Raw genomic sequence first — 18,231 nt, forward strand, 5'->3', positions numbered from 1 at the left:
AGTTATATACCTTAAGTAGCAATTGTGTCTCAAATGTCTGTCCTAATAGAAAAAACACACACAAGTGAGTCAATCGTTGATGTAAAGTAAGAATATTGAAACATAAAATTAATGTGAATGGCATAGCTCAGATTAATTGGTATATCTAATAAATGTTTAAGTTCAAATTGAGACACTAAAGTTTGGGATCTGTAAGATTGTTTTAAAAAAAGCAATGATGCATTAAATTGATCAAAATTGACAGTAAAAACATTAAAATGTCATAAATTTTTTTATCCCAAATAAATCCTGTTCTGTTGACCAAATAATCCTGAAAAAATTTCCTGAGCATCAAATCAGAATGATTTTTGAAGGATCATGTGACACTGAAGACACACTGCTTTTATCACACTTTTACTGTATCAAATAAATGAAGCCTTGGTGAACATAAGTGACTTCTTTCAAAAACATTAAAGAATCTTACCGACCTCCAACTTTTGGATGAAAAGAGATTTTTCTTTCCTGTGGGAGGCCATTAGAGTGAATAGGGGTTCAAATTTTAATCGCTGTAATGCACAGTCAACAGATCTGAATATCTTGGCTCTTCTGAGCGAGGAAATGTAGTTAATATCGAATGCAATGCTGTTGGAAAGAGCAGGCCTCACTCTCTGCATACCTGAACCATCTAAAATATTTCAGAAGCTCATTTCTCATTCATAAGCTTGAGCGGAGCTGCCTTGGATGGATGGCGTAGCTCAGCTAAACCTGAGTTTATTGTGCTGTTTGCGATTCAATGAATTTCAGAGAGTGAACGGTAAGTGAAACCACGACTGTAATGCCGTTTAAAGGCGATATAGGATGGAGTCAGGGGAAGGAGAGAAAAAGAGAGAGACTGAGTGGGAGTGAGTGAAGGGGAAACAGGGGAGGTGGGAAAAAACAACAATGATGAGACACAGAAGGATGAAAATGACTTCAAGTGACTCACCAGAGAGTCAATGAGGATCTTTAAAGAGCAAATATATACATTTGCCAATGCGAACATTAGGGTATATTTCTATTCTGAACCATTACACGCCCACATCAGTCAGAAGTGGCCTTCAAGACGCATTTGTGATGCGGTTATCAATGTGTCATTCTGTGATTAGCCTGACGTATGCAAACATTTTCAGCATATATTACATGTAGCATGAGAGTCAAGCAACTGACGCTGTTCTTGCGCTCTCATGTCTATATTCTCACGCAGTTAAAAATCACTGAGCAAAGAGGACATGGACAATGCGCTGACAAAGACAGAGCAGGTTGCTATTTTTGATATGAAACAAAGTCTCAGCTTTCAAAATCACAAAATTGAAACAATATATACCATTTTTGAGTGACAGTTCACTGTAGCACTTCAGTTCTAGCAGCACGTGAACTGATCATCTTTTCCATTTTACTAAATAAACATGATTGAACATCAGAGTTGTATCATGTATCATGTCAAAAGAAACCGTTTTGAAATATGTCTGATGTAATCGCTAAATCAGTGTTTCAACCGCGGATACAGCTTGTAAACAATGTCACATTACCTCAGAAAAGCCATTTAATATCCATAAACTGTATACTTGGCTGTATAGTGTATAGTTAACATATATACACTGTATAGGCAATATATTACATATTCATTATATTTTTACTTTAGTACCATTTAAAAGTTATAATAATGTTATTATAAAAACAACCTTATGTGCAATTGTATACAAATCAGTTGTAATTAAACTTTAATAATAATGTACCGGCTGACAGGGTTCCCTGTATAGTTTACAACATTAGTTGTGAAAGATTATTTCCTTGGGAAAAGATGAAAGATTTTCTTGATGAGCTGATCATGAAGGTCCGTGCCAAAGGTCATTATATGAATTTAAATGGATTATGAATATAAATGGAAATTCTCAAAATATTAACCTGTCTGAGGTTGTCTGAAGGTTTGCTGCCTAAGGTGCATGAAGCTTATGGAGTTTCCAAGTAAGACTTCCATCAAAAATTCAGTGCTATAAACCATGCTGAGACAGGTGGCCTGAAGTTGACCTATAACTGTGACATATAAATCATGACCAAGAAAATTTATTTGCTATTGACTTCCTAAAGCAAACATTGAATGGGTACATATTTATACTACTGTACAAGTACTAGACACAAATATATTTCTAGTGAATATTAATATTTGTATCAACTATCTGAAGAACTGATAAGAATGTAAATGTGTACCTTGAAATGCAATGCAAGTCGCTTTGGATAAAAGCATCTGCCAAATGCAAAATTATCAAATATCAAATGTCAATGTCAAATGCATCAACTATCTCTTTAACTTTGTGGAGGCTTTTAAAAGTGAGAATGTGACTTTTCCCTTGCCTGCCATCTTTGAGCATTTGTCCATGAGGCCTTGAATTTTTTAGATTTCTTGGAATAGTTATTTGACCCAATTTAACACCTTCAGCGTTATTTTACAGACCGAAAAGCATAACTGAAAGGTCACACAACTGATTCCTGCTCAGAGGACAATGTCCATGGTCTCATGCATTGCTTGATATGTTCAGATTTTCTTTACCGCTCAGTGTTTTTTCCCTGCTCTGACGTCTCTTAACACAGAGACTGAATCATCACAGCTTGGTATTCTAAGTCGATTTCTAGCCCTAGATGTCAGAGAATGCACAGCAGAGGTCTGTTCGATGTCAAAAGCTACTGTTGCTTTTTCTAAGTAACACTGGCCAAAGCTTCGAGCTGTCTCAAGTCCCTTTAAGCCTCGTCAGAGACTTGTTATTTAGTCTGTTCCACTTTTAGCATCTTAAGGAGGCTACACCGCGGGCACTTGTCTTCTACCAGATGGCTGCACAGTTGTTGAGCCAGGGGGTAAACTACGGGGTTTATTTCGTTGGACGACAGTAACCGTTCATTTCTCACACTAAACTACCTGCTCTTATGATTAATTTCTGAAAACTGATAGTATTGTCATACTGGCACATATTAGTTTATACTGATTGTATAAACTAATATGTGCCTGAAGAAAAGGTTCTTAACAGAACCTCAAATGGTTCTGTCAGGCACTTCATACAGTATGTAGAACCTTTTAGGAGTTTCCATCATTGGATCGTTTTATGGATTACCTTTTTTTGGAAAAACACCAGCAAATTATGGAAACATCTTCATCAGTTTGACAAAAAATGTGCTGCAACCAAATACAGAAATGTGCTGCAAATATTCAAAACTCAACCAAATACAGAAACGCGCTGCAAATACTCACAACGCAACCAAATACAGAAATGCACTGCAAATACTCGCAACGCAACCAAATACAGAATCGCGCTGCAAATACTCACAACGCAACCAAATACAGAAACGCGCTGCAAATACTCGCAACGCAACCAAATACAGAAACGTGCTGCAAATACTCACAACGCAACCAAATACAGAAATGCACTGCAAATACTCGCAACGCAACCAAATACAGAAACGCGCTGCAAATACTCGCAACGCAACCAAATACAGAAATGCGCTGCAAATACTCACAACGCAACCAAATACAGAAACGCGCTGCAAATACTCACAACGCAACCAAATACAGAAATGCGCTGCAAATACTCGCAACGCAACCAAATACAGAAACGCGCTGCAAATACTCACAACGCAACCAAATACAGAAACGCGCTGCAAATACTCACAACGCAACCAAATACAGAAACGCGCTGCAAATACTAACAACGCAACCAAATACAGAAATGCACTGCAAATACTCGCAACGCAACCAAATACAGAAACGCGCTGCAAATACTCACAAGGCAAACAAATACAGAAATGCACTGCAAATACTCGCAACGCAACCAAATACAGAAACGCTCTGCAAATACTCACAACGCAACCAAATACAGAAATGCACTGCAAATACTGTGTATATATAGCCCTGTGTTTTTAGTTTTGCTTGTCGGTTCTCGCCTTTGTTGGTAGTGTGGTTAGCGTTTGTTTTCTCCTAGTGATCTCCTGTGTATATTATCTGTGTATATTAAAGATTCTGTTGTGTATATTGAGGAGATTCCCCTCTTCTATGTAAAGCGTTTTGAGTGCTGAGAAAAAAGCGCTATATAAATGTAATAAAGAATTATTATTATTATTATTATATATTTGGATTATCTGCATCATGTACTGGCTTACCACTGCTATAATTGTGACAATATTAAACAAAAATATTAACTGTTTTTTAACATTGATAATAATGAGAAATGTTTCTTGAGCTGCAAATCAGCATATTATAATGATTTCTGAAGGATCATGTGACACTCAAGACTGGAGTAATGATGCTGAAAATTCAGCTTTGATATTTCACAATACTCTTTCATCAATTATATGCAGAAAACAAATTAGTGAGAAAATTTACTTCTTTCAAAAACATTTTAAAAAATCTTACCGCCCCCAAACTTTTGAACTGTAGTGTGTGTGTTTCTATTGCAGTCCTGGATAGAAAGTGTCTCTGAATACAGATCAGAGACCAAATTGCCTTAATTATCTCAGGTCTGTGTTTAGGGCCTGTTATGCTATTGAAGTTTGTTTCGGTTTATACTGGCTATAAAAATAACTACAGTGTGTATATATACTGTTCTCAGGACAGCCCTAAACAGCACAACTGTTGTTACAGGACCCCCTGGCCCAACCACTTACAATGAGGCCCACGTTCATGCGTCTGCTATGATTGCATCTTTAGACTGCACTCATTGATGAATTGAATAATATTCTCAATCTCCCACTTTCATCTCTAGGGTGACATTACAATAACAAGCTCTTAGTATCTATCTGCTGCAGGCAAATGGGTTTTGCCTGCTGCCTGTTTATGTGGTCAGCATCTCCCAAAACAAGCCTCAGAGGACAGACTGTATGCAACTCCATTACATTTACATACGTTTACTTAAAGCATCTCCCAATGCCAAAGAGCTTTATTAAATAAAAGCATCTATCACCTGAGTGTTTTGCCTGAGCTGGAAAAATGTATGAATCGATATGTATGGATTTGAAAACAGCCATAAATTAGGTATTATGGACCATATTAAATGGATAGTTCATCCAAAAATGAAAATTCTCTTATCATTTATATACCCTCATGCCTGTGCATGACTTTCTTTCTTCAGATAAACACAAACGAAGATTTTTAGGAAAATAATCCATCTCTGTTACCCCTTTTCCACCAACACGGTTCCGGGGCGGAGTCCCGGCCTGTCCCTGTACTCTGAACTGCAAAACAGAAGTGCCGCACTGCCGCATAGCCGAGAACAGGCTTTGGCTCCAGAACACGAACCATACTGGTGGAAAAGGGGTAATAATGCCAGTGAATGGGTGACGCTTGAAAAATCCATACAACCTCAGTGGTGTCTTCTGAAGAGAAATGATAGGTGTAAGAAAAATACTATTTTACTAATACTAATATTTTTTCATTTCATACATTCACGCCTTCAAGTGGACTATATTAATGGACTAATGTAGGGAATAGTGAATGAGGGTACAGGGGGCGATTTGTTTTAAAAGTAGCGTGGAACAACAGAGCCACTTCTCGTGCGCAACTTCACAACGCACTTACGTCAAACGCTTTGTGTGACAATAGACAGGAAGCAATGATTTACAGTTAAAAACTGTAAAAATGTTAGTGTTTTTCTTACACACACCTACTATCGTTTCGTTCAGAAGATTGTGATTCATCCACTGGAGTCGAATCGTTGTGTGTGATTTTTCGAGCGTCAACCAAGCGTCACCATTCACTGGCATTACATGGATTATTTTCCTAAAAATCTTACACAACACAAACATTTTTCTCTTATATTATATATATTTAATCCAGAATGGCACTGATATACAGCATATTGCTATGTATAAAACAAAATACAGTTCAAATTGAAGGTAAAAATGACTTATATAATATAACATTTGTGACCCTGGACCACAAAACCACATGGGTAAATTTTTTGAAAGTGAGATTTATACATCATATGAAAGCTGAATAAATAAGCTTTCCATTGATGTATTTTTGTAATTTTCGCAATTGTGCTGCATTCACTCACAAAAATAAATGTTTTATATATTTACGGTAGGAAATTTACAAAATATCTTCGTGGAACATGATCTGTACTTAATATCCTAATGATTTTTGGCATAAAAGGAAAATCGATAATTTTGACTCATACAATATTGTTGGCTATTGCCACAAATATACCCGTGCGACTTGTGATTGGTTTTGTGATCCAGGGTCACATTTGTATAACATATAATGCTCATTATAGCACATTTTTCCGATCCTGGCTTCTGATTGGTGAATACATCAGTTCCAATACTGCGTCTAATGGTAGGTACACTATTACTATATTATTCACAATACACCGCTGTCTCTCATTTCTCATTGCTTATGACAATCATTTAATTTAAGTTATATATATAAAAAAAACATCTGATTGTGTATGAAAAAGCATTTTGATGAACAAGAATCAAACAAGATCATTCAGATCCAACGCACATGTTAACATCAGGTGTGAAGGGGGCCGCAGAATAAAGGAGTGCAGATTTGCTGACAGAGCTATAAGCAGTATTTGCCAATCTGCAATGTTAAAAAGGGGTTTGTAGTGTCTCTCAGTCTCTTTGTTGTCTGGGTCTGTTAATCGCACAGATACCCTCCTCTTTAAAACCATGTTTAAAGTGTTTTCAATGAGCCGTGACAGAGATAAACGCCTTTGATAAAAAGAACTGAAACTTCTTAAGTTGCCTAAATCAAACCAGGCAGGATTACTTAACATGATCTCCATTTTATTTATTTATTTACCATCTACAAACAGCCTGGAACTAGAAGCGTTTCAACCATAAAATATTAATAAAATGCTACTACAGTAAAAGTCGGTGTGTTCTATTTGGTAATGTTGTCTTGAATTGTGTTATATTGATTAATGTATTAAAGGTGCATTAAGCAACTTTTCATGTTAAAAATACCAGTTTTTCTAACCCATACATGCCTGATGGGCTGAATGAGCCCTTCTATGATCTCTGCGATTGCCTCTTCCTGTACAGTAAAATAAATAAGAGGGATTCGGGACCGAATCGACTGGGCGTGACGTCATGCGCGTTCACGCTCACCTGGCTATGTCTGGCAGGTTTGTGTATTCGCCGCCATTATCCGCATCAGCGAAGACAACTCAAGCGACTTTGGCAAAAGTAGAAGATGGATTCAAAGAGACCGGCTTCTAGTTCATCCCAAACCCCAACGCAAACTCCACGTAACCGCGTGCACAACTCTGGTTGCAGTTCCGTGTGTCGCCAGAAGGGGGCATAGTTCTGCAAAAACTCAGAGACTTGCGCAATGCACCTTTAATAAGTAGCAACTAAATGATTAGTTCATCCAATCCCGTTTAAATATGAATGTATATGAATATATAGTAGGCTATCATGACAATTCTGTCACTATTTAAAATGATGTTAATAATGATCTTTCAAGCTTTATAATTATATCATATTTTTTTCCCTAATGTTGTTATAGGCTGATGTATAACCAACCTTCGCTTAGTGATCTACCCAAAATGCACCTAAAAAAATGTACAGTATTGTATCATGATTGCTACTATAAAAGTGAGAGTTTTCTGTTCTGTAATTTTGTCCTGTATTGCATTATAATGATTATTGCATTAATAGACACTATATGCATGAGATATACGTCCATTGGGTCACCGTGAGTCTTATATCAGTTTGGCAGGTGTTTTGAGATATTGGTAACGTGGGCATCCGTGGCACACATCCAGCATGCAGGCCTATGTGCTGATTGCCTCTCTGTTCACAAAACGCTGTGCTTTGCTCTTCTGTCGCTTGCTTCATGAATAACTGCACTGATATTCATTCAATCATTGTCAGATGTACTGGATTCTATTTCCTTTCATACTCCTTTGAAAATTGTCTCTCGCTTTTACAACCACACTTCTTAATAACATGCATTGTGTAACAGTTACTGCGCCCACCATTAGTATTAGCTAATATTGAATACATTTACATTTTTATTCTGTTTTCGATTCGCAACAGATTGTCCAGTGCAACGTCAACCCCTTGTAACGCACCTCTCTGGCCTGCACTGAAGAAAGGGGTAGTGTGCTTGATATTATATGTTATGAAAGGCCGGGCCCTGATTGGCTGCTTGAGGTCTTCAGCAAGCGCTTCCGTATAGCAACAGACCCCCGTTCCCCCTCCTCTCTCCGTTTCCCCCATCCTCCCTTTCCTAAGACAGTGGCGGCCCCTCATACGGCGCTCGGATTCAGCCTTTTGCTCTGCATCTGGAGGAGCAGTAACCATAGTAACAGCTAGGCTTAGCTGACCCTGGCTTTGCTGACTCGCCTCGCCGCACAGTCTTCAGGCTTGACCTGGATTCCGTGTAGCGCTGGTTACTTGAGCAGAGACGCTCAGTCGATTGACCCGGTTCTTTTCTTGTATGGTCAATGGTTCGGAGGACCTCCGTGCATGTGTTGTGCGCGGCGCAGCGCCTCTGGGTTTGTGACGGCACCCGCTCGCTGCCCCTGCCCACACTACACTATTTCGGTAACTGAGAGTTTGGCAGAGCGTTGACTCATTTGCTCTATGAATGGCGCTTTTCCTGCGTGTGAATATTTAAAAGGATTAGGTCTAGCCTGCTGAAGGATATGATGCTGATGTGGGTTTTGAAGAGGCTTTGTGCGGTAAAATATACAATAGATGTACATGCATGTGATTAACATCTGCTTTAGCTCAAAACTAAAATAGAAAAATCCTATAGAAAAATAAATGAAAAGTTCTAAGAGGCACATGCTTTGTAATTACCTTCTTTTTTGTGTTGGGAAAATATGTTATCATGTTCATTTTCCCAAAAGACAAAGACAGTAAATAAAAAATAAAATAAAATAAAATTGACTAAAATAATGACCCTACATTATTAGAGAAAATATATATATATATATAATTTTTCCTAAAATAAAATAACAATTTACTTTTTAAAATGAGAGCTTCTCAACAATTCAGAGTCAATCCTGCAATGACAAACAACAGTAGTGTCAAAATAAAATTAAAATACATTTAATTAAATAATAATAATAAAAATATATATTAAAGTCCCCATGAAATCAAAATTGACCCTATTTACTTTGTTAGCGCATATTACTAGTCTTGTGGTGAACAATTAATCCGTGCAAGAAAATATTTAAAAAAAAATTTTTTTACCATGGTAATCTTTAATCAAAATCTGAAAATGCCCCTCCCCTCTGCATTGGAGGACCTTCTCCGATGACGTAGGTTTGAGGAATTGGTTTGGGCAATGCTTAACCACTCCCCTCAAACCGTTAGTCTGCTATGAGCAGAGATGGAGAGGAGGAGCGCTAGAGTAAAACCCTGCCCTCTGTTCAATATTCCGTTTCACTGGGAAATACGTCATAACACTGGAGAAAAGTCGTTTGCAACTTCCGGTTCACGGGGACTTTAAGGTATTTAAAGTGCTTCTAAAATGAGTAGAAATAGAAAATCAGTAAAAAATCTGAAGTCCAGAGTCGGTCTTGCGACAACAAACAGCAGTAGTTAAAAAAAAAATAACTATAAATAATAAAAAAACAGATGCAAAATATAATTAAAATAAAATAACAATTTACTTAAATATTAAAGTATTTAAAGTGCTTCTAACATGAGTTTGAAATCAGTAGGAAAATCAACAATTCAGAGTCAATCCTGCAATGACAAACAGCTGTAGTGTCAAAATAAAATGTAAATTAAATTAAATTACATTTTTGTAAAATATTAAGGTATTTAAAGTGCTTGGTAGAAAATCTGTAAAAATCTGAAATCCACAGTCGGTCTTGCGACGACAAACAACATAAAGTAAAATAAAATGAAATCTAAAGTATTTAAAGTGCTTCTAAAACCTCAAATTTGATTTAGTGAGTTAACTTGTTGGGTTTTACAGTGTATAACTCGTAATTATGTATATTAAATCTTAATATAAATAACTTTAAATGTTCAAAATCGGCATCATCTGTTGTACCGTTGGATGTCACTGCTCAGTGCTGATGGTTCCTGTCTGTCTCGTGTGTGTTACAGATGTGATGGAGCAGCAGAATGTGCTGCGCTCCAGCTGTTTGGTGAGTGGAGTCCACACCCCTCCCATCCGACGCCACAGCAAGCTGGCCACACTGGGGCGCATTTTCAGGCCGTGGAAATGGAGGAAAAAGAAAAACGAGAAGCTGAAGCAGAGCTCTACAGGTGAGACAACCGGGCTTTGTTTTTGTTGCCCTTTTATTTGTCTGTATTATATTACTGAAAACATAGTGAAATTGATAATACAGATGGATATTTTTGTAAAAGTGATTTAAAAGTACCCTTTATGTAAAAAAAAAAAGTAATAAAATTAATGTTTTATTTACAATGCACAACTGAGGCAGTTGATAACACAGATTTATGAATGGAAAAATATTGCAAGACATTTTTCAATGATCAATTCAAATGACAAAAATGACACAAAATAGTGTGATAGAAGTGGAAAACAAAGCTAACAAAATTAGGGGTCTGTGAACGATAAATATATGGATGGTTATGAGTGATAAGATGATTTTAATCTTTGATAATGCTAATTTAATAAAATTGTTGAATGTAATCTTTAACAAATCTTAAAATGAATATGAATTTTCCATACTGTACATTATAATTCCGTGTTGCCTAAATTCACTTGTAGAGTTTAAATTGTCTGATTTTAGTTTTTATTGTTTAAAACTTTTTTTGAGTGTGTGTGACAAAATCGTCCATAGCATGAAAATACTTATTGGCCAGAATTTTAAAATCAATGCATCCCTAACTAGTAATTTATTAATTTCTATAGAGATAATAACTTAGCTTGGGCTGAGAGAAAGAGGACCAAGAACAGACCCCTGGGGGACACCTCAGATAACAGGACTGATGGAGGATTTGTGTTTCAGAAGAAAAACAAACTGCTGTTTGTCATTGAAGAACTGAACCAGAGGAGAGTTTCCATGTTCAGTGATGCCAACATCTAAGAGACAGAATCCAAAGACTTAAAGACATGAGGTCCAGAAGGAGTCTAATATTAAACGCTCCTGATTCAGCAGAAAGGTCATTTATGGCCCTGTGGAGAGACGTCTCTGCTATGTAAAGGACATTATTCTGCCTTGAAAGGCTTGTATAGATTATAAAAAAAACTTGCGACTCTAATTGAGGGGAAACAGCTCTGTTCAGCAGTGGTTTGTGATAAACCTGTAATTATTTAACACAGAAGGACCTAGACAAAGTTTTCTGAGAATTAGGGTGTCAGCAGCAGTTTTTAGTTTTAATGGAAAAGTACCAGAGGCAAGAGATATTTTAATCAGGCGGGAAATGAGTGAACTAATAGCAAACAGCTGTAGAAACAGTTTAGTTACATAATGAGACAAAATCATCATCCAATTTCTACTTTCAAAATCCAATCAAGTTTAGCAAAGGAAGTGATAAACAAATGATAGTGGATGCATGCAGGGAATGAGGGAGGATTGCTAGTCTTCTGATGGTGTTAAGATTGGGAATGAGTAGGAAAATTAGTTAGTGCAATCCAAAGTCAATCCTTTGGTGGCAAACGGCAGGTGTGTCATACACCATTTTTGGAGAGATTAACCAGTGACTCTTCCTCTTTCAAAGGTATAGTTCGCCCAAAAATCTGAAATTCTGTAAAATAATTTTCTCAGTCTCATATCATTTCAAACCTGTACTGCATGACTTCCTTCTGTGGAACATAAAACAAGATATTTGAAGAATGTTTCAACTTTTTGTCAATACAGTGAAAGTCAGTGGGGTCCAATGTTGTTCTAGACCCCATTTACTCTCATTGTTTAAAAAAAAAAAAAAACTGTTTTAAATATATATTTTCTGATGTTCCAAAGAAGCAAGAAAGTCAAACCCTTAAGTACCCTTAAAAGATGTGAGAGTCTAATGGTAAACATCTTAGCGTTTATGCAGACCCAGGTTCAAATCCACCAATCCAAATCACAAATGAAGTGAACAGCATGCGTTTTTTGTTGTATGTAATAAAGTAGCTTTAATATTTTGTTCCACTGGGGGAAAAATTGACAGATGTTTGCAGTCTGTTATTGGACTGACCATTTTATTTAAAGTAAAATTACAATGACACTCAAAAAATATGTAGGCCTTAATTTGAGAAGCCTAAAGATTTGCATGTATGTATTTGAATATATATTTTCCATCCATTCAGATTTCACAGTTTTAACGTAAACTATTAAAATTGATGCTATGCATATTTGTCAGTCATACATTTGCTCTCCAAAAAAATCATGGCATAGTTTATTATTAACAATTTACATACATTGTATTTTATTAATCATTATTTTCAATCAACATTTTTAATCAAGATGTATTAAAATTGCTTGGAATCAGCATCAATTTGTTCATTGTTTTCAGTTAAAAACTGAAAAGTGTTAAAATATGGCTAGTTGTGGAACAAGCAAAATTTTAATTTATTGATGATAAATATATAAACATGTTAATTGTGTATTTAAAACATTGTACATTTATTAGTACTATTACAGAAATCTACCCTGTTTATTTTTCAGTTATGTATGACTGACTTGTATGCATCACATACAGTTTACTAGTTTGTTTACATTAAAACTGCAATCCAATTAAGGCCATTTTTGGAGTGTAGGCTGTAAAGTGGCTCATCCCACCAACTCTGAGGTTGATGGGACGTGCCCCTCGGTTTGAATGGGCATGACGCTTTATATCACCCCCATTGAGAACATCCACGAATGATGACCAAGTCTCAAAGTTAAAGTCACGAACACCTACCAATATCATGTCAGCCAGAAGATGACACAGATGGAGCTACGTGAGCGTGTGTGAATGAAACTGGTCGTGCGTATGTATATCATAATCAGAATGAGCTTTATTGCCAAGTATGTTCACACATATGAGGAATTTGTGTCAGAAGCTTCCACAGCACAGACAGAATGACAGCGACAAGACAATACAGATATACAAATGCATAATATGCAATATAGCAATATGTGTACTGTATGTACAGTATGTTATAACTTATGTTGATGAGTGTTTGTTCCTCTGTGTTCAGATGTGGCCTTGGCCTGTGGACTTCATTCTCCAGACCCCGGCTCTCCCATCCGGGGCATCTCCGATGCTGAGATCCGGCTGCCTGGCTCTCAGGGGCCCATTCTCAGCATCAGTAGCATGGAGTACCTCAGCTCAGAGCAAGACAATCTCCCTACCAGTGAGTGCTCTTCATACTTATATATATATATATATATATATATATATATATATATATATATATATATATATATATATATATATCATATATATATATATATCATTTATTGTCCAAAATAGAAGTACTGTACCACTGTTGCTCAGCCAATAGCAGGAGTTTGGGGCGGGGCTATCTGTTTGACTGACCAATGAAGGATAGGGGGAGTGGCTGGGAAACCCGTTTGGAAACCGTCATTATTTTTTGCGAATTATGACACTCTTCACTGCATCATATTTATAGTGACACACTTTAAAAGAATCCTTGGCAAATACACAATACACAAATATGACCAATGAACCACAGCCTTGAATTGCATTCCTAATTGTCTAAGCTATGATTTTGTGTTTCCTATTAGTGGTAGATTCTGTACAGGATAACGGGACAATGGAAGAGCCAAATTCAAATGAGGAAGAGGAGGAAGACGAGGAGGCGGTTCCCTCTGAAAATGAGAATGAAGATGTTGAGGAAGATGAAGACGACGGAGAGGAAGAGGAGGAAGACGAACCGCAGGAGCAGTCTCCTCCAAGCAGTCACGGCAATCTCGTTTCTATGCTAAGCACGGAGGAAGGTGTGTTTTCGCTAATGAAAATCAGATCAAATTTGATAGTGTGGTATATATATATATATATATATATATATATATATATATATATATATATACCACACATAAATATATATATATGAATATATTTTTTGTTTCCACAGACCCGGGTAAAGTCGTCGCATCAGTGCCTCATTCAAACTCTTTTCTCCAAAAAGAACTGTCTAGAGTCTCTGATGGCCCCAGTCCTGTGGTTTTAAGAGGGCATTTTACTAATTCTGTGGGGTCGCCGCATATAGGTAGCATACATCCGCCACTGCCCCCTAGCTGTATAATAGAAGAACTGCACCGAGCACTGGCATCAAAGCTCAGACAGGAAAGGTGAGGATGTTAAACCCATAGATATCATATATAAACGCTAGATGTCTTATGGCGCAGTCACTTCCGGCATCACCGTTCGGCCATCTTACGGCAGTGCTCTGTGCATTAAGGTGAATGATCAGCACGTACACAAATCCTCATATCTCGATGAAATCTCGACGGATTTACAAACGGTTTGGTTCCTTACAAATGTTATTAACATGGCTATAATTCCGAATGCTTGAACATGCATGTTATAATTTTTCATATGTATGCAGTTTATGTATGCAGTGTCGTAACTACATCTCTGACGTTTATAACAAACCAAACCGTTTGAAAATCGGTAGAAAATTGAGCAAGTTATGGTTATTTTAAAGTACATGCACCATTAAACGAGTGAGCGAGCACCCTGTCGCAAGATGGCCGCCGTGTGCGGACGTCGACCTCCATTGGCCAACAGCGCGTACGAGGTATCTAGTGTTTATATATATATCTATGGTTAAACCCATCTTTAATTTTATTGGCTTGATTTCAGAATGAATTTTAGGAGGTTTATGAAGTATTTTTCTGTAAAATTATTGTTAAAGTGTTTCTTTCTTTTTCTATTTTAGCATTGAGCGAGAGCCAAGTGGAGATGGTGAGAACAGAAAGGAAGCAGAGGAAAACAAGGAAAACGTTCGACAAGACAACTGCTTCACTGACGCTTCAGGAATTATCTACGACATGGACGACTGGAACGAGTCTGTCATTTCTGGTGGGTGTGCTGCACAACTTTTAAAGAGGCTATATTATGCCCTTTTACTAAGCCTTGTTTTGTTTTTGGGCTCTACTAGAATAGGTTCTCGTGATTGAAATTGAACATATTTGACATAGTTGCAGCACCTCACTTCCCAGTCTGTCAGTAACGCTCTGTTTAGTTCCTGTCTCTATGAAGCCCCTCCTTCTGAAAAGTGCAGTGTGCTCTGATTGGTCGGCTGGATCAGTGTGTTGTGATTTGTCAACCGCTTCAAGCGTGTTTTGAAAAAGTCACGCCCCTTACCATAACCTCGAGTTTCAACACTACTAACTCAACTCAACCATGCCTCGCATCCTATTTATTTATTTTTTGCTTATGCCTTGTGTGGGAATTATTTATATGAGGAATATTGTGACGTGTTTATTCCCGGATTAAAACTGAAGACTACAATCGAAGTGTTTCAGGGAGTTCAGAAACAGTGTTTACTTATATAGAGAATATTGCCCTTTGGAACGACTTTGTGCTTTGTAACTTTGCAGAGCTTTTTTATGGTCAAACAGCAACATTGTAGAAGGTTGAAAATGTAAAGAAGTGTACTAGATCCTCTTTAATGCAATGCTGTCAGGGTTCTCAAGTCTCACGCATTGGCCGTGAGACACACGCAATTCAACCAGTTCACACGCTCACACGCCACACCGTGTATTTCTCACGCTGAAAAGGCAATGCCAACCAAGTTGTCCTACAAGCTTTATATATAACGTTGTATATGAGGCGCGGGCACACAAAGCGAAGTTTCCTGCCGCCAGCACGTATCCCGGCCAGATTGCGTTCGTTAATAGGCAACATAGATGCGCGAACACACGGAAGTTGACGGAACATTCTCGGCCACCGTACGTTCGTTACTAGGTAACCAACAACATCGCGTGAACACACGTCGTGATGGAGAAGGTAAGTTGGACGAAAGCTCGTCTAACATTTTTAAGGCTGGAACATTTAATATATAGCCCATCGTATACATTATTATTGATGCAGTCAAAAACTCTACAACTAAGTTACTTTGCAACCAGGCCAGAAGCTTTGGCTCAGTTTGGCTAGCTTACATTATCTGAAACTAAGGGAAATGTTAGTGGGTATGGGAAGGAATGAAGATGTATTTCTTCATTTTATTTTAAATAAATTTAAATGTATTTATTTTATTTTAAATTATATTATATATTATACTGTATTAATAGTATTTCTGGTTACATTAAGGCTACATATATATTAAAGCAAGAGTGCTCTGGGTAATATTTTATATCCTGTCAAAACATAACGTTACTTTAATCATTGATTGCCATGCATTTGTATTTTTCAAACACTAGCAACACAATTCACACTAACATACCTTAATAATATGTCATTTGTTCTCAATGTCCCACCACACAATAAATCATTATACCATTTCGACTAGACACATTCAAAATGCAAAAATATTTGTTTTTCCAAACTGTTTGGAGCAATTTGTTATATTTTTGTAATTTTTGTAACTTAGTTGTAATTTTGAAATATAACATTAAAGAGTATATTTGATGTGATTAATTGCTCTGTCATTTATCAGATTTACCAATTGTTATTTTTAATTTGTGCTGGTTAATTATGAACAATGGGTAAAATTGGGGGGCGGGGACAGGTGGGGGCGGGGCTCCATTAGGGCTCCTCCCCCAACCGCATGTGATCTCACTCCAAGATTTTGATAAAACTTGAGAACCCTGGCTGTAATTCCTTTGCACATAATCATGAGATACTGCAATGATTTATTATAACTAGAAGATCAGGTAGAATTTGTGCAGAATGTTTCCCATGATATAGTCAGTGGATCAATGTCTTTTTTCATAATACAAGTGGCAAGAGAGTAATTTCTGTCTGGAGATATGGAGCACTTTAGATTGTTATGTCATTAAGTAATGAATTCTATGGCAAATGTGTGCAGGCACATTGCCAAGGAGGATGAGGAAGGAGCTGCTGGCCGTGAAGCTTCGAAATCGTCCCAGCAAACAGGAGCTGGAAGACAGGAACATTTTTCCTACGCGGAGTGACCAGGAGAGACAGGAGATCCGTCAACAGATCGAAATGAAACTTGCCAAGTAAGTCATAAATGTATGTTGACTGTACTGTATGCAAGTATATAAACTATTACACTGCCCTCTTCAGGACATTTTTGGAAATACTTGAGAATGTCATCTTCAGGGACTTGGAGACATACACTGGCAACCTTTATTCCAATATTCATTTAGCTACTAATTTATATCCATTAATTACTCAGTCCAGGGGGAAATTTAGCGCTTGAATTGAGTTGTATGCTCAAACTTCTCAATTAAAGACAGCAAATCTGTTTAGATATCACTTAAGGATTATATGGACAAGTGAACTCATGGAACAGATTATGAAAACAGATTTCGTGCAGAGGTATAGTGTTATTGTACAATGATTGTAATCTGATGTAAAGTATTTAGCAGAAACTGGGATTACAGTCAGTTGAGGATTGGAGTTAATCTGAGAGAATAAATCCACTACAGTTTTCATTAGATAACATTTTATTATATACGTATGAACACCTGCCTTTGAGTTCAGAAGTTCAATTCGGTATATGGTGCATGCATTGCTCTCGCTTTGTGTAATGTTACAAAGAATGAATGAAACTTCAGGCTGCTTTTTTTGTTTGTTGCTGTGTTGTGTTTTGCTTTGATGTGTTATGTTTTATGTTCTGTTTTGTTTTGTGGTTTGTTTTGCATTCTTTGTTGTGCTTGTGTTGTGATTTGCTTTGCTATGTTTGTTTTGTTTTGTGTTTGTTTTTTTTTTTTGCTTGTTTTGTTTTATGTTTTTGCGGCTTTGCTTTGTGTTTTTGTTTTGTTTAATGAATTTTTACATTTTATATATGGCATTTTAAATCTCAGGGGTCATTTACACGGCACTGTTCTCAACTAGAAAACCTTTGATGCTTTTTGGCCTTTCATTTAATCAACAACAGCGTTTTGGGTGCCTGAAAACGCAAACTTTTGAAAACAGGTTTCAAAGTGCACGTTTTTGAAAACTATACTGTTAATATATCCATGTAAACATAAAAAAAAAAAAAGTGAATTTGTGAAAACGGTGACGTCATGCATATTACTAGTTCAGTCTATCGCCAACTACTGGTCTCGCAGCAGAATACAGCATTTTTAGTCGTTTTCGCAGATCCATGTGAACGGGGATCGTTTTGACTATGTTGTCATCTGTATGCAAAAGACGCAAAGGATAAACTTCTGTTTTTAG

At 37.0% G+C, this 18,231-nt stretch overlaps 1 protein-coding gene across 1 annotated transcript in view; it reads left to right on the plus strand.

Moving 5' to 3' along the window:
• phactr3a (phosphatase and actin regulator 3a) overlaps window positions 1-18,231 on the plus strand; it is a gene marked incomplete at its 5' end in the record, with an annotated part of 38,607 nt that overhangs the window by 9,815 nt on the left and 10,561 nt on the right. The window contains 6 exons of the mRNA XM_081386508.1: window positions 10,081-10,242; window positions 13,109-13,264; window positions 13,659-13,871; window positions 14,009-14,225; window positions 14,816-14,958; window positions 16,910-17,063. Coding sequence (XP_081242634.1) covers window positions 10,081-10,242; window positions 13,109-13,264; window positions 13,659-13,871; window positions 14,009-14,225; window positions 14,816-14,958; window positions 16,910-17,063 — 1,045 coding nt within the window. The remainder of the gene's footprint in view (window positions 1-10,080; window positions 10,243-13,108; window positions 13,265-13,658; window positions 13,872-14,008; window positions 14,226-14,815; window positions 14,959-16,909; window positions 17,064-18,231) is intronic.

The sequence above is a fragment of the Scardinius erythrophthalmus genome, assembly GCF_964197995.2.
Source record: "Scardinius erythrophthalmus genome assembly, chromosome: 15".
In the NCBI taxonomy this organism is placed as follows: Eukaryota; Metazoa; Chordata; class Actinopteri; order Cypriniformes; family Leuciscidae; genus Scardinius; species Scardinius erythrophthalmus.